An 18,044-nucleotide genomic window follows, 5' to 3' on the forward strand; every position below is an offset into this window, starting at 1 on the left:
ATGTGCACAAATATGATTCTGTTAAGCGGAAGGCTAAGAAACTAGGATCTTGAAGCAAAATCATCACCAACTTTTTTGCAGGTACTAACTTCCATGATTAACTCCTCACTTTTCACAACAGGATCAGCTATGCGCATTGAAGCCAACACTATGATAAGAGTTGAGTCATTCCCATTTACATACTTCTGTAGAAGAATGCAATTCATTTTGTGAAGTAGTCAAGAGCAAACAAAGTAACATGTGGATGAGATTAGTGATAGTTATGCATTTGTTATATTTTAAAATCAAGGCAACAGAAAAAGATAACAATACTTGAACGACATACCTTGTTGGTGTGGTGGCCCACCAATTTTCATATGACTACCTTCAATTATTTCTACTCCTTACTGCCTAAAGCCCCGCACGATAACATAACCTATCACATGCATTTTAGCGGGAAAAGATAAGTTAAAGTGTATTGTTTACTGAAAGTACAACAATAAATCAAACCAATGAAGAGAATAAGTCTTCTGCTGTACATTTGAAGCTTACCTTTATTAGTGGAGATACCATGGAATGCTCCACTTATATTACTAACAGTGACAAAGCAGCTCAAGGCTCGGAAATGGGACTTTAAGGCGAGTTAAATTTTGAGATCCAGCAGCAACAATCAAGCAATGAGCATTATGTTAGAGTGTTAAGGAACTGTATATCAGACCACCACAACACCAACGTTTATTAGTTTAAAATTTTGGGACTATAAGTCTGTAATCCATAAATTACAGCCCCTAGAACCAAGAGCTTCCAGTTTGTATGAGACAAATGTGCGATTTGCAGTATAGTCTCGATGGGCATGGATTTATAAGGCATGAACTCATACTGCACTATGAGCAAAATCTGATATACGACACTTAAAGCTGAGGAGAAAATTAGAGAACTGCCTGCTGGTCCAGAACCTACACTTAGCATTCAGTTAGCTGATATGAAAAACAGTGGTTAATCTTGTCCAAAAATAAAGTGATTGGGGCATATCTTGTAAAACAACACACAATGCTCATGGAATGTAGAGTAAGTAATCAGCGCAACATTTTGTGGGCGAACAATGTTCAAAGTTCCATAATGGATTCATCCAAACAAACTTAAATAAATTTCAGTTTTATGCTGTTGGTTGTTGACTGTCCAAAAACAGTTAGTAAATATTTAAGAGGGATTTTTTTCCTTACAAACTTGAAGACTTGGCAAGTTAACAATTCATCAAACATCTCTAGTCCATTGTAAAAGTAAGGAATGTTGCATTTAAAATGGAAGGATTGGACCTAGGCAGACAAAAGGTTACCTTGATCATTCGCAAAAAAAAGGTTACCTTGATGTGCTCTGGGCAGAGCAACGCAACAGAGTTGATTTCGTCCACACCAAAATTATTGACGGGGAAGTCTAGGACTCTAGGTTGGCCGCTTTGCAACTCTCGTAGATTTCCTCTGGCTGTTCATAGCTATCTCGTTTCCACCTCCCTCAATTGTAACAGCCCTCGCGATGGCCTCCGGCAACTGGTTGCGCGCCCTGCCGCGCGTTTGCATGTTACGCCTCGACATGAAAGAACCATACATGACCAACAGGAAATACCCGCCTCTGCAGTTTTCACACGAAACATACGATTGATTGGAGAATCGGCAAATATCACATCCTCCGTAGTAGATTTTTAGGTCTGGCCATTGGCGACGGACCAGCGCGATATGCCGAGATGGATCTGATTTCAAACTGCGTACGTGACATCACGGCTACCAGCGACTCAACCTGGCACTGACGAGGGCGCTGATGGACGGGCGACACGGTGAAGCGCGCTGAAGGGCGGAGCATTGGATGTATCGACGAGGGCGATAGGATTGTGGAGCAGGTGGACGATGAAGGGCGGTGGCGATCTGAAATTAGACTTGAGATCTGATTTATCGGGATTGGGGTTAGATAAATGGAGGGAAATTTTAGCGGGATTATTTTCGAGAACTTTGGCAAATGGGAAAAAACAAATTCGTACCAATTGGTACCATGGACACGTTTATGCGTTAGGAAATTCCAACTCTTATTTTGGATCAGAGGGTGTACAAAAATTGAGTTTTAGGGCATGAAAGGCTAAACCCATTTCTCTGGGAGATATCCTATCCTCATTTGGTGATGCAATTTCTTTTATCATCCCCATAGTTTAGCCTCTTATGCTACATTTGCAGCACAAAAGGGTCGCCCAAAAATAAATCGGCCACCCCACATGAAGGTCAAATGCCAAGCTGAAATCGCTGTCCCATTGCCCCGACCCCGCTCCACCCTTGCTTGGCCTTTCATGCAACATTGGATGGCCACCATTTCCCCTCTACAACGGTGATTCCGATCCACCGTCAAGCCTATCCAGTCGATTCCGGCCGGCCGCTGCTTAGCCCTATGTGTAAGTTAATGGTGACATATACATACAATTGATTTTAATTTTTCTATTTCCACTATAATTAGCTCGCAACACTATGGATGAACACATTATTATGTGTTATTCGCCCTCAAGTTTGTAACACACTCCGGATAACATATATATGTGTGTTACTAAGTCAACACAATTGTATCACATTTTCTCCCACACATGTTTATATGTTACAGTGTTGATATCTCTGTAACACAATTTTGGATCTTATATAGTTTGTGTTACTATCGGTTGTTGGCACACAAATTATGTGTTACTTTAATTTTACATGTAACACATTTTACGATGTGTTACATGATTGTGTTACCAAAGCTCTGTTCTGTTGTAGTGGGAGCATAGGTTTCTCCAAAGTCAATTTCTTCAACTTGAGAGAAACCTTGAGCCACCAATCTTGCCTTGTTCCTCACAACATTTCCAAACTCATCTTGCTTGTTCTTGAATATCCATTTAGTGCCTATAACATTGCGGCACTCCTTTGGCTTCTCTACTAAGGTCCACACTTTGTTGCGCTTGAAGTTGTTGAGTTCCTCGTGCATAGCTTTCAACCAATCCGAATCTTCAAGGGCTTCAAATACTTCTTGGGTTCCACTAAGGAGATATAAGCATGATGATTGCTAAAGTTAGCCAATTGCCTTCTTGTGGTAACACTTGCCCTTGAATCACCAAGGACCTTGTCATGAGTGTGTTCACGAATTTCAAGGTTCTTTTCTCTTCTTGCTAGACGACGGGCCTCGATCTCCTCCTTGGTTCTTCTAGGCCTTGGAGGTTTCACTTGATCAACTTGATCATTTGGGTCCCTGTCTTGACCTTCAACTTGAGCTTCCTCAATTTCTTGAGATTGCTCATCCTCATGTGCTTGATCTTGGACAATATCTGGTGAGAGGAGAATATTGAATGGATATTCATCGGATCCATCATGAATCCGTGATTGATCTTGTCCTTGATCTTGCACACAATAGGGAGGGTTTTGTTCTTGTTCTTGGGTTGGTGCATCATTTGCTTCACTAGATGGGGTTTGTTGATGTTGAGAAGATGAGGGCTCCACCGTGGTAGAGCATAGTCCTTCCCGAGACGCCACACCGTGTCCCTCAATGGGGCGGAAAAATCCCACACCCATTCTTACTATGGCATCTTGAGGTATTTCATCACCTGCACATACATCAACTTGCCCCACTTGGGAGCCATCATTTTCTTCGAACCTCACACTACAAGATTCGATGATAATCCCGGAGGATACATCAAAGACTCTATAAGTGTGAGATTCGGCACCGTAACCAACAAATATACCCTCCAAAGCTTTAGGAGAAAATTTAGATAAACGAACTCCTTTTATTTTGTAGAAACACTTACACCCGAACACCTTGAAGTATGAGATATTAGGCTTGTTCCCGGTGAGTATTTCATATGGAGTCTTGTTCAAGCCCTTGCGGAGATAGAGCCGGTTAGAAGAATGACAAGCGGTGGAGATAGCTTCGGCCCAAAAGTTATAGCGGGATTTATACTCTGCCATCATAGATCTTGCCATATCCATAAGAGTTCGGTTCTTCCTCTCCGCAACACCATTTTGTTGAGGGGTGTAAGCAGCGGAATATTGATGTCGAATCCCCTCATCACTAAGAAAATCATTGTGTGTATAGTTCTTGAACTCGGAGCCGTTGTCACTTCTTATTGCCATAATGAGGAGGTTGTGTTGGCGTTGCACCTCGGTAGCAAAGTCAATGAATATTTGTTGAGTCTCATCTTTCGTCTTGAGAAAGTAGACCCAAGTGTATCTGGAGTAGTCATCAACAATCACCAAGCAATGTTTCTTCGCACCAAGACTTGCATGAGTAATGGGACCAAAGAGATCCACATGAAGGAGCTCCAAGATCCTCTTGGAAGAGATGATGGTTTTGCTTGGATGCGGAGAGTCATGCATTTTGCCTTCAACACAAGCCCTACAAACACGATCTTTGGCAAAAGACACATTTTGCATTAGTCCCACAATATGGTTCCCCTTGTGAAGACTTTGCAAAGTTCTCATGTTGACATGGGCCAAGCGGCGATGCCACAACCAATCCACATCCGCCTTTCTGAATAGGCACATCGCACTTGTCGTGGTGTTCCCCGAAAAGTCCACCACATACAAGTTGTGTTCGCGATACCCAATGAAAGCGACTTTTAGAGTCTTGCTCCACAAGAGGACCACAATATCTTTATCAATAAAGACGGCGAAACCCATCTTGCCAAGGGCGGAAACGGAAAGCAAATTGTAAGCAAGGGTTTTGACAAGCATGACATCCACAAGAGTAATGTTGTGTGCAACCACAACCTTGCCAAAACCCAATACCTCGGATGTAGAATTATCGCCAAAGGAGACGGTGATATTATTTATATTTGGCCTCAACTCCTTGACGAGGTTCTTGCCGTCGTTCATATGACTTGTACATCCACTATCAAGTATCCATTTTGAACCTCCGGCGGCATAGTCCTACATGAGATCAATTCTTGGATTTAGGTACCCATTTCTCAATGGGTCCTCTTTTGTTAGCAACAAGGGTCTTTGGGACCCAAATAGACCAAGCAACATAACCATCATATGGGCCAACATATTTAGCATAAACATCACCATAATAATCTTTAAATAGAACATAGTGAGGGTTAGCATTTCCCGCATCATCATCATTAATGGTTTTGCCCTTAGGAGCTTCACCATTAGTGATGACTTTCTTCTTCTCTTGTGCGGGCTTGGCCTTTTGCTTGTTTGCCTTCTTTGCCTTGGCATTATAACCAAGTCCCTCCTTCCCATTGTTTGATCTTTGCTTACTCAAAAGATCATCCAAAGAAAGTTTACTTTGGGGAGAGGAGGCCTTAGCAAGTTCATCCTTCAACCTAGCATTTTCCTCAATAATATTTGCATGATCACATGAGGGGGTAGAGGAACTAGGCACATCATATGAAGCAAGCCTAATTTGAAGTTGCTCATAAGACTTGGATAGGAGAGTGTATTCACTCTTCAAAGCTTTGTGAGCTTTGTCTAGTTCATCTAGATCCTTCACAAGTTTCTCATGATCAACACCAAATTGGGCCTTTTCCTTTTTAAGCACTTTAGTCTTAGCCCTAGCAAGATCTCTAGCTTTGAAGAGTTTGTTAATTTTATCTTGAGGCTCTTCAATAGTTTCTAGCCTCTCTTCAAGAGAAGCTATAGTTTCTTGACTTTCCTCAAGAGAATTTTTAAGAGCATGGATTTCAAGAGAGTCTTCTCTCTCTATTTGACATTTTTTCTCAAGAGTATCATTTAGTTGAGCTATACGAACCATGAGATTTGAAACATGCTTTTTAGTGTTACCATGTAAGTTAAGAATGAATTCATCAAACTCTAGGATTTATTGTTTCACTTTTAGACTAGCATGATCAACCCCCAGATCACTTGATATGTTAGGCATAGAGGGGCTAGGAGATGATACCTCGGAGGATTTAGCCATGAGGCAACTTTCTTCCTCCACATGAATGACCTCATTGGGGGATTCACTTGGTGATGAAGAGTTAGTGGAGAGGGAGGCAAGAGCGACCAATCCATTAGAGGTTGCATCTTCTTCGTCATCAACATCATCATCTCCGGAGGTATATTCTTCTTGAGTTGATAGCACAATAGATGTGTCCAAGGTAGACCTTGCCATGAAGCAATGTGCATTCTTGATATGAGGGTTCTCATTGGGGGATTCAAAGAGAGATGAAGAGGGAATGTTGGTAGTGACAATGGTGGCCACTTCCTTTGAGCTTTCTTCTTCTTCATCATCACTAGAACTTTCAACTTCATCGGAAGAATATTCTTCCCTAGTCACTAGCACAACTCTTGAGGGCCTCTTGCCCTTCTTGCTCTTGTTGTTGTAGAATTTCTTGTTGGGGGCTTTTGAATATCTGCCATTTGAGTCTTTGCTCTTGTCCTTGGGAATGAGCCTTCCATTATGAGACTCCCTATTCTCATAGGGGCATTCGGCGATGAAATGGCGCTTGTCATCACAGTTGTAGCATGATCTTGTTCTTGGACCAAAGCTAGTGAACCCACTTTTGTTGTTTCTCTTGATGTTGTCTTCCTTGGCCTTGGAAGGATCAACCCAAAAGGACTTTGCATGGAAAGCCATGTGATCATTGTAGTGGAGTTCTAAATCTTCCGGATAGGACATACTCCAAGATGCCCTATATTGTTCTTGAGGGTACACTTCTTCTACGGAGTTGACCGTCAAGGCAAGATTGTTCCCTTTTGACATACCAATGGCACGATTGCGGGAATCACGGGAGTTTTGCTCGAGCACCTTGAGGGCTTGCATCTCGTGCACGGCTTGTTGAGAAGTGAGAGAGGAATGGCATTCTCTCCCAACTAGAGTCTTGACATCAATGGGTTCAAACGGCGTCATGCAATCGATGTACTTATCCTTGATCCAAGAGTCATTGATGTGGGTGGCACCCACATTCCGGAAAGCATCGGCAACGGTGAGAAGCCTTCCATACATGGCTTCATGATCTTCATCCGGTAGCCTCATGAATCCTTCGGCTTGATTCCGAAGATAATTGTACTTGTTCCTTCTCATGCTATCACTTCCAATGCAACTAGCGGCCAAACCATCCCAAGCTTTCTTGGCTGTGGTGAAATCCCGAACACGAGACAATTCTTTTGTCCCCACACTAGTTTGAATCATGTGCAAGGCGGTGTCATTGAGTTGACTATCAACCGCTTCTCTTCTAGTCAACTTGTCGGGATTGTATGGCTTGAAGCCTTCCACGATGATTCTCCAAAGTTCATTGGAGGCACTGCGAACATGAGAACGAAACTCAAATGCCCAAGTATCGTAGTCTTTAACATTAAACTTAGGTGGGTCACCCCTAATGTTTATATGAGGATGGGGAACCGGGATATCGGGAGATAGGAAAGGCGAAGCCACTCGATTGTAGCTCTCACCTCCACTAGTTCCCCTAGGAGATGCAATGGGAGATTTGATAGTAGTTGAGTTATCACCATCCACGGGTTTGGTAGAGGCGGGTAATGCCGAAGCACCTCCCTCTTCTAACACACCCGTGTCCTTTACCTCTACGGCGGGAGCCATGGGAGGGACCGGAGTCAAACGCTCGGAAATCATTTTTCTCATGCTTTCCATTTGAGCTTCCATGGAGGACCTCAACGAATTGATGTCATCCATGGTGACCATCTTAGCGGCCTCTTCCGCAGGCCCATCGTCCGGCATACTCTTAGGCGGTTAAGCCCGAAATCAGAGCCGAGGCTCTGATACCAATTGAAAGGATCGTATGCCGCACCTAGAGGGGGGTGAATAGGTGATAACCAATTTTTAGTTCTTTTTCAGTTTAGGCTTGACACAAAGGTAAATTCTCTAGATATGCAACTAAGTGAATTTACCTATATGACAAGGTTACCAACTAAGCAAGATATAGCTACGCAATATATATGAGATAGAATAGGATAGAGGTAACCGAGAGTGGAGCACGCGATGACACAGAGATGATTCCTGTAGTTCCCTTCCTTTGCAAGAAGGTACGTCTACGTTTGGAGTAGTGTGGTTGCTACGAAAGCCAAACCAACAGCCACGAAGGCTTCACTCAGATCTCCTGTGAGCAACGCCACGAAGGCCTAGCCCACTTCCACTAAAGGATTTCCTCGAGGCGAAAACCGGGTCTTTACAAAGTTCTTGGGGCACACATCCACAACCGAATTGGAGGCTCCCAAATGTGTAACAACACAACAATCAACAACAATACATCAACACAAATCAACTAGGGATCCAAAGAGGAACACTAGCAAGGGGGCCCTCAAACAAATGAGGGGGAAATGTAAATCGCTTCGGTGAGAATGTAGATCGGTGTCTTCTCCTTCGAATCTCCAAAGATCAAGAGCTTTGGTTGGGTGAGGGAGGAGAACTTGCAAATCTTGAGTTCTTGAGGCGGCTCTAATGGTGGTGAGGCTTGGCAGATTTTTGTGCAAATGATTGAGCAAGGAGCAAGGTAGAAGAAGGGGGATATAAATACCCCCCTCCAAATTCCAGCCGTTGGAGCTTCCGGGGGGCCGGATAATCCGGCCTAAGTTAGGGCCGGATAATCCGGCCCAACCAAAAGTCCGGCCTCTGGGAAAATCCGGCGAAATATCCGGCCAAATGTCCGGCCCCTGTTCAGAGCCGCATCGCCTCAGGTCCTTAGCCAATTTTGGGGGGCCCGGATATTTTGGAAATATCCGGCCCGGATTATCCGGCCCTGGGGCACATCCGGGCAAATGTCCGGGCAATTATCCGGCCCATGTACAGGGAGTACTGAGCCACAAATCCTCAATTCCTTAGCCGAAAATTGGGGGCCGGATATTCTGGAAATATCCGGCCCGGAATATCCGGCCTGGTGATCCTGTTACAGCTTCTTTTTGACACGTCTCACCACATCCATCACACATATATACATGTATCTATATAATCCCTGTACCACTTAATCAAACATTAGTGTATCACATACATTGACATCAAACACACAAAACATATTACGAGAGATGTTCTTTCACCCTAGTTGACAGGCTTTGAGCTAAACTAGTAAACACTAAGTAAGTTTTATTCCACCTAGTTTAGCTCTCAAGTAGAAGTTTTTATACACCGCCTATTCCCCCCCCCCCCCCTCCTCTAGGCGACGTCCTAGTACATTCAATGGTTTTATTCTTTTCCTAATTATTTTTGAAATTATTAAAAATCTGAAAAGGGGTCCACCTTTCATATTATTTTTATTTACAAAAATTGAATTCAGAAAAATAGCAAAAGACTTATGGCGTCATGTTGACGTCATGCCGACGTCAGTGCGGCCATGAGCTCTCAGGTTGAGCTCGGCCTCGACGCTCCCGTGCGCGAGAGGATGCGCACGAGGGCGCGTTCGACTCTGCGCATCGCGGGCGACCATATGTGCTGGTGGCGCCGCCCATTATTGGGCACCGGAGCTTCGCCGAGACGAAGCCCGACGGCGACGCGGATAGGCGTTTGGCGCGGCGACGCTACAGAGGGGGAGAGGAGGAGTTGCGGGCACGGGGAGAACGAGGACCTCACCCTGAGCGCGATGGAGTGGTTGGCGGCGCTTGGGGTGGCCGAAGACCGAGGGAATCGACGACGGCGACCGTCGGCAACGTCGGCTACGGTTAGGGTTTCCTCGCGGGAGAGCACGGGAGAGGGGAATACTGGAGGTCTAGGGTTTGGATAGTCGGCAGAGCGATTTATGGAGCAATTTATGCCAGCGCCATCGGATGGCCGCGCGCGATAGGCACCTGCTTGGATCGGCATGGACGATGGTCTTTTTGCTAAAAACCCCTGGGGTTTTCCTGGGCTGGGTTGGCTGCTGCTGGGCCGGCCTGTTGGGCTCTGCGTGGGAAGAGAGAGGGGAGCAAATGGGTTGTCAGCCCAGAGAGAGTGAGAGAGGGAGGGTTCTCTCTTTTCCTTTTCTCTTTTTCTTAATTCTATTTTCAAACTCTTTTGCATTTTGAAATATGTTTGAAACTTCAAACTTTTAGAAACTTTCAAAATAACCTAGGCTTGTCAAACATCTTACAAAATGCCATGTAGGTTGACTTTGCAATTTTGAAATACTTTGAGCATTTGAATACAGAGAGAGATTCAAACCAACATTAGGGTTTTTCAAATATATCCATAATGCAATTTTCTTAGGAAAAATTCATGATGCTCATGATGCACAATCAAACCCTAATCTAGGTTTAGCGAAAAGAGGGATGTTACAGATCTATTCCCCTTAAAAGAATCTCGTCCCAAGATTCCAAGGTAGGAATAGAGAAACTAACAAGTACTACACTGGTCTTCAACGATCTTGTCAATACCACGACAATCTTGAAGAGGCTCATCCATGGCATCATGAACGAAGTTGATCCACCACATGAAGCGCTTCATTTTCTTCCTTTGAGGTTGTTGCTCAACAGCACCTAAAAGAAAGAGGGAATGACACTGGATGGTGGATCTTCACAAAGATCGAGTTTCTCATGAGCACCTAAAAGAAAGAGAGAAGATCCGGCGTACAATCTGAACTCCTACAACTGGATCTCGTTCGGGACGTGGGAGTTCAACGCGCACCGCCGAGCTAGATACCTCTGTGACCTCGACTACTTCGACCGCGAGATCGCCGCAGAAGAAGAGGAGAACAACGACGAGGACGAGGAGACGGAGCGCGCAGACAACGATCACGATGACGGCGGGCCGGCATGGGATCCGGAGACCCAGCCGCCAGATATTAGCGAGGACAAGGCCATTGCCATGGCACTGGCCAATAGCGAGCTCGACGAGCTCAACGAGCTCGCTAAGTGGGGCGGGCTCGCAATCCGGCTCCGCGAGTCGGCGCTCGCGCAGGGGAGGTCGGTGACTCCTCTGGCCACGCCGATGCGTTCCAACGACTGCGCATTGGCTGCTGCTTCGGCTTGGGATCCGTGGCCACCTTCACCACAGCCTCCTGCGCCACCGACGGCCTAGCCGCAGTTGCCGCAACCTGCCCTTCCTTCTCCACCGCCGGCGTACCAGCTTCCATTGCCGACGCCGGAGTTCATCGACCTCGTCACCGACGACGAGCAGTAGCCATTAGCTAGGTTTCAGCAGGCCTTTATGGCCCTTTTAAAGTTTTTTATGTTTTTTTATTAATGTAAATTATGGTTTTTATCAAAGGGAAAAAAGTATGCGTCGTGCCGCTAGAGCCACCCGATGCAAATGAACACGTGGTCGATTTCGACTTTTTTAGCCGACGTAAAGGGACGCGACCCGTTTGGCCGTCCGTAATGCGTGGCCCTGCTGGGAGCGAGAAACTACCTCATTATATGAACCACACACTTGCATCTAGTAGGCCCTATTTTGAAATTTTATCTTCTGCCGGGACATGTTCCCGTAATATTTACATAAGTTTTCTCATCTGGTTTTTAGTTCAAAACTTTATATTTTTTTATAAATAACGTATCTACAGTGATTTTATTTTCCTTGTTGAGCTCTGAAGGGTCTATTGATACATGTCCAGTGCCGTACATGCTTTGTTTCAACTGCTAAGGGGCTGCACTGAACTGAGCACCATTATGCTGCAGGCACGGGTAGAGATCAGCAGGGTAATGGCCAGAACATGCACCAGATTAACTGCAAGAACTCACAGGGCCGAATAGAGAATTAAGCTAGACCGAGATAAAATGACATTCAAGCTGAGGGGGAAGAAGTGCTGCTGCTGCAAGCGATAAGGGGATTGAGAAACAAGGAAATGTGATTTCGACACTGACACCCTTGTCCCGGAATACCCGATCGATGTTTGAACAAGAGAATCACATGGCACAGGATATCGGTAAGACCTACGGGCGCAATGCCGTGGCGAGATTACCAAAATTTTATAGGACATATAGGTTCGCGGCGGGAACAGAAAACCTGGACAAGCGCGGCTGCGGGGAGGGGCTCGGGTCGCTTACCTGGGTTCTGGAAGGCGGAGGCACGGCCTCCCCCGACGCCCTAACGCGCAGGATCGTGCGCCTGGCGCACGGCCGCGGTGGCTGGAGGCGGCCGCCATGGCGAGCACGGGGCGGAGGAGCGGTGGAAAGGGGAGGAAGAAGAAACGGGAGCGGCATGAGGGAAAAGGCCAAATGGGGTTGGATTCGGGCGCGGCGAGTAAACGGCCAGGAATTGGCGCGGGCGGCTTTCCGCGACGTGGTCCTCCCACTCCCACTCCGGCCACGCCACTGAGAAGCCGACCACCCGGCCTCTTTGCTATCCCTTTGGCTCAAAATGACAAAAAACATGACAAAACAAAACGAATACCTCCAACAAAATATTACCCCCTCCTTTATCAAAAATTGGATACATTTAGTATATCGATATATCTAAACCCAATTTGATAAGGTTGAGACATCTTTTTATGGGTGGAGGGAGTACTTGTTATAGTTAGAATGCATACATGGGAGTTGGAAAGAGAAGAATTTTACTTCTAAATCACCACAAGAACATCACACACATGTTTATAGTTTTATCAATTTTGAACAGAAAATTGCTGTCTTTGAATAGATCTCAAGTTAGAGACACTTTTTTTTATCAAAAAAGTTAGAGACACATACATCCCTATGGAACAATTCCTTGTATATCATCATCTTTGTTGTTCGAACTTATATTTGCTTTCTTCCAGAATCAGTAGCTGACTTCCTGGTTATTCTCATTTTGTCTGCAGGGTATATCTGTGCTCCTAGAACGTTTGGCTCTTACCGGCTATGTTAGCTTAGTCAGGGCTGTAATACATTGATGTATTCACCCATGTCTTTTCTTTACCATGTACTTCAATGTTACTGCTCAAACATGTCAGACATACATATGGTACATGGCATAAATAGCTTTTCCATGCCAAAAAAAAATATAATGCTTGTTATATTTTGTTATAGCACGGTATTAATCTCAGTTTACATCAACACCGTATTAGTTCTTCCGGATTTCTACGAATATTTGTCAGAAATTTTATTCGCGTATTCTAATAGGAATTTAAAATTAAATAGATACTTACCTGAATATTTTTGTCTTTAACTTCTGAGGTTCCTAATCTTCCAAGACTCGCTTACGGAAAGTTAATAACTGAAGAAAAATCCAGGCCCCTACTTCTTCTTTCAGGGCACATTCACTGGCCTTCTCTTGATTTTTTGTGTGTGGAACATTCACTGTGGCTGACGGCGAGGAAGATGGCACCCAAGACAGTGCGACATGACTTTGACACAGTGGCGATTTTCGTGCACCGGTTGATATGGAAAGAGCGAAATTCCCGGATCTTCGAGCAGGAGCTAAGCATGGTAGACAAAGTGTTTGAGCTGACTATCGAGGAAATGAGGGTCTGGCGAGCAGCTCGGTTGGCTGCGTAACTTTGCTTTAGAGTAGCTTGGTTGAGGTGTGACAATGGCTTTCATTTTCCTCGGCCCTCTCCCCGGGCTTGTTTTCTGCGATGAAAACGCAGCTGTAATTCTTGTACACCTTGTATAACTCTCTTTCTCTTGATAAAATTCGGCCGATGGCCCTTCAACATTCACTAGCCTTCTCTTGAAATTATTATGGTCTTTCCTACCAATCCAGATCTTGCTGATTAGTCCCTACTTAATTAGCCGGTTAGCATGTTGTTGTTATGCCTTGTTATTTGTAGTTATTGAAGGTTAAAAATTCTTGAGCAGATGCATACTTTTGATCGAAAATGTTTATAATTGTGGTAGTCTACATGTCTGTTCAGTAAGCTTACATACGTGTAAGTATTATTGCAAAAATCACGTGATTTGTATAATTTCATATATGTTTGTAACCTTATCCTGCACAATGGTTGTTGAACTTGTAAAAGCAATATTTTTCAGGCCAAAATACAGAATGGTATTTTTCTCACTTTGGCTCTTGAGTACTAGCACGAAACTATCCAAAGAGCATGGAGATATAAACTTCCATTCATCTAGTATAAGATCATCGTTTGATCAATTGCATGCAACGGATTTGGTCAGTAATTGCAATATTTTTGTTGCGCCATGTTAGCTAAATCCTGTTGTTATGACCGGTATTGGTTATGTTAGGAGGGGGCCCAACCATGGGCCCAACTAGGGGCTTAGCCCATTATCAGTTTAGGGTTTAGCTCTTTATATACCAGATGTAACGATGCAAACAATCAAGCAATAATCAGATTCATTATTGCCGACTCCCTGAGGAGTCGGTCTCTCCAAACCTAGCCGCCGCCCTCCTCTTCTCCGCGCGCACGAAGGCGCCCAGCCGCCAGCGTCCGCCGCCTCGTCCGCACACCACTCCCTCCTTCCCCTACAAACTACGCCCTAGGCCCGGTAAAGCTGTTGGTTCTACCAATTTGGTATCAGCTAGCTCGGCTGCGATCATGTCGTCTCCGCCGCCCACCACCACGTCGTCCGCGCCTCCGCCCGTTCCTTCGGCCGCCGCCACCACGGCGCGTTCTCCAGCGGCCGCCACGACGACGGGCTCCGCCGCGCCGGCGCCCGTCATCTACACGCCCGAGCAGATGAGCGGGGTCGTCAACGACCTCGTCACCGCGGTTCAAGGCATCCGCCTCTTCTTGGTCGGTTCCCAGGGGCCCCCGACGCCGCCGCAGCCGGCCATCTTCTCCGTGCCGACGCTCGCACTGTGGGTTCCGCCCTTCACGGGCGTTCCGCTGCAGCCTCCGCCGGCGCCGGCCCAGCCCTGGCCGCAGTGGCCACCGTCCGCCCCCGCCAGCCCAAGCGCCGCAGCAACGGGGGGCGTTCCCATCCACCAGATCCGCTTCCCCCCGTCGCCGTCTCTGCTGCCGGTGTGGCTCGCCGCGTCGTCAACTCAGCCGGTCTGCACCACCGCTGCCGAGCCGCCGATGCCCTCCCTCCCGGGCACCGCCCCCGGGGGGTATGCACGCCCCCATGAGGCGCGCCCCGACGCGCACGGCCCCGGCGGGGTGACACAGCCACCGCCCTGCTACACCAAGGTCGACTTCGCCACCTACGATGGGTCGGAGGACCCCCTGAACTGGCTTAGCCAGTGCGAGCAGTTCTTCCGCGGGCAGCACACCCTGGCATCGGATCTCACCTGTCTTGCCTCCTATCACCTCCGGGGCGCTGCCTAGACGTGGTACTACTCCCTCGAGCAAGACGAGGGTGGCATGCCTCCCTGGGACCGTTTTCGGGAGCTATGCCTCCTTCGCTTCGGTCCGCCGATCCGTGGGAGCCGCCTCGCGGAGCTGGGACGCCTCCCATTCACGTCCACGGTGCAGGACTTCACCGATCGCTTTCAGGCACTCGCCTGCCACGCTCCTGGGGTCACGGGGCAACAGCGCGCGGAGCTCTTCATCGGCGGACTCCCTGATCACATACGGGTGGACGTGGAACTCCAGGCCCCCCACGACCTGCAGAGGGCGATGCACTACGCTCGGGCGTACGAGCGCCGATCCCAGGCGCTGCAGCCGCCTCCCCCGAGTCGCGGGGCCCGGCCACCCGCCCGCCCCCCGCCGCCCGCAGCGCGGGCCACGCGGCCAGCACCGGCCGCTCCCGCAGCGACGCAGCGTACCTTTCGGCGCCTCACCCCGGCGGAGCAGTTGGAGCGCCGTCGCCTCGGCATGTGCTTTAACTGCGACGAGCCCTACGCGCCGGGTCACGTCTGCCCGCGCCTCTTCTACTTGGAGACGGTAGACGATGGCGACGCGGACACAGGCGTCGACACAGCGACGTACACCGCCCTCGACGCCGCACCAGCCATGGCGTGCGTGGTCTCGCTCCATGCGTTGGCAGGCATCCGCAACGAGCAGACGATGCTCCTACCAGTGACGATCCACGACGAGCAACTGGTGGCCCTCCTCGACACCGGCTCCACACATAACTTCCTGCCGGAGGCCATCATGCGTCGTTTGGGCCTCCAGCCGACGGGCGGCGATCACCTCCGCGTCACCGTGGCCAACGGCGATCGCCTTCGCTGCCATGGCGTGGCGCAGCAGGTGCCGCTCTCCATCGGCAACGAGCACTTCACCATCGTGTGCGCCGGCATCGACTTGGGCTGTTTCGACTTCATCCTCGGCGTGGACTTCTTGCGGCCCCTCGGGCCCATACTGTGGGACTTCGCCGCCTTGACGATGACCTTCTGGCGCCAGGGCCGCCGCGTCTGTTGGACGGGCATTGGGGGCGCCGCCCCGGCACCGCAGCTCCAGCTCACCACGGCCGACATCGACTCCGAGCACCCTCTGTTGGCCCACCTCCTGCAGCAGCACGGCGACCTTTTCGACGAGCCGCAAGGCCTTCCGCCTACCCGGGTGTACGATCACCGTATCCACCTCGCCCCGGACACGGCGCCGGTGGCCGTGCGGCCTTACCGCTACCCCCAGCTGCAGAAGGACGAGCTCGAGCGACAGTGCGCCCTCATGCTCGCCGCGGGCGTCATCCGGATCTCTACGTCGCCATTCTCGGCGCCGGTGCTTCTCGTCCGCAAAACGGATGGTACATGGCGCTTCTGCATTGACTACCGCGCCCTCAACGCGCTCACGCTGAAGGACAAGTGTCGAGGGTGCTCCTCGGCAATGCCCTCCGATAGGGGCTTAGGGTTGATGGAATCCTGCAAGCTGACACGAGACATCGGTTCATAGACAAGCGGGGAGAGCGATTTACCCAGGTTCGGGGCCCTCGATGAGGTAAAACCCTTACGTCCTGCCTGTCTATTTTTGATTATGATGATAATGGGTTACAATGGGGTGCCGAATAGTTCGGCTGAGATCTCGTTGAGATGGCTAAGTGCTATGATGACCTAGCTCTAAGCTTCTGTTGGCTAAGATCGCTAAGATTGATTGTGTCCCTCGGCAGCCCCTCTCCTGGCCTTTATATAGGAGGCCAGGTCTCAAGAGGTCTAACCGAGTACGACTAGGTTTACAATAATTTTAGATCTAATCTTTCCTTGTTCGGCCGCCTCTTTGTTTTGCTTGCCAAGGGATCTTCTGGTGCACCACCCGGTTGGGCCGCCTTGCCTCCAAGTGCCTTCATGGGCCTCCAGCTAGTCAATACAGGATAGGGCAACATCGGTTACCCGAAGGGTAATGCCCACGTCAGTAGCCCCCGAGTGTCTAGCCGAAGATAGTTCGGGTAGAGACTAAAGCATGCCTCCACCTATTGTTCTTCTCCTTGATTGTTCTTGTTCTTCTTGAATCTGCATCATCTTCCTCTGTCGGGTGCGCGTCAGCGCTCCCGATGGGAGTAGCCCCCGAGTCTAGGTACGGATGCTTGCAATCTGTGCATAGACTCAAGTTGTACCACTCGAACATTTTTCTCTGTCGAAGTTTTCTCCGCAAGTCTTCGTAAGTCATCCGATACATTTTCCTCATGCAAGGGATAATGAGTAACGTACCCAACTTTTGCTGGTTAACTGCTGATGGCAAAACAACATTACCCTACACAGAATCAAGTCTCCGGGCATGATCCTGGAATGCAAAAAAGTTCTGTCGGGTGCGCGTCCAGCGCTCCCGATGGGAGTAGCCCCCGAGTCTGAGCACGGGTGCTTGCAACCAGGTGCAGACTTGAGTCGAGCAATTATCTCTTCCTTCAAGGCTTTTTTCTTCGAGTCTTCATTCTGTCGGGTGCGCGTCTAGCGCTCCCGATGGGAGTAGCCCCCGAGTCTAAGTGCAGATGCTTTGCAATCTATGCGTAGACTCAAGTTCACCATCCGATATCTTTTTATTCCTTCGAATGCTTCGAGCATTCCTCACGACATCATTGATGACGCTTTACTGATATCTCGATTTTGACTGACAGGACGTAACCTGCTGGGCCTACTCTTTCTCTGTCTGGCCCTGTTTTTAAGCAATATCCGCCCTTTTCGCACAGTTACCAAGGCGTCTCCTCCATTTCTGCAATCTTTAATAGAAAAGATCCACTGAATGAACCGGTAGCAATGACACGTGCCCACACAGCCCTCAAGTTCTCCTCTCCTTAAAATCTCCAAAGGACGAAAATCCCTAATCTTCTCCCACATTTTCCGTAGCATCTTCTCGCCCTTCTTCTTCTTCCTCCCTTTGCTACTGCGGCACCGCTACCACTGCTTTTCCAATCTTCCCCAGATCTCACAATGGTGAAGAAGAAGAGCCTTAC

The 18,044-nt window shown here is 48.2% G+C and overlaps 1 protein-coding gene and 1 pseudogene across 1 annotated transcript in view; one reads left to right on the forward strand and one right to left on the reverse strand.

The window, feature by feature from the left end:
* The window catches only part of LOC127318649 (uncharacterized), a 264,591-nt gene extending 252,538 nt beyond the window's left edge, over window positions 1-12,053 (reverse strand). Inside the window, exon 1 of the mRNA XM_071823582.1 lies at window positions 11,892-12,053. Within this exon, the coding sequence (XP_071679683.1) occupies window positions 11,892-12,047 (156 nt within the window). The 5' untranslated portion in view covers window positions 12,048-12,053. The remainder of the gene's footprint in view (window positions 1-11,891) is intronic.
* A 2,261-nt stretch (window positions 12,054-14,314) lies between these two features.
* On the forward strand, window positions 14,315-17,715 carry LOC139833720 (uncharacterized; annotated as a pseudogene).
* Window positions 17,716-18,044: the final 329 nt, after the last annotated feature.

This window comes from Lolium perenne, chromosome 7 (assembly GCF_019359855.2).
Source record: "Lolium perenne isolate Kyuss_39 chromosome 7, Kyuss_2.0, whole genome shotgun sequence".
In the NCBI taxonomy this organism is placed as follows: Eukaryota; Viridiplantae; Streptophyta; class Magnoliopsida; order Poales; family Poaceae; genus Lolium; species Lolium perenne.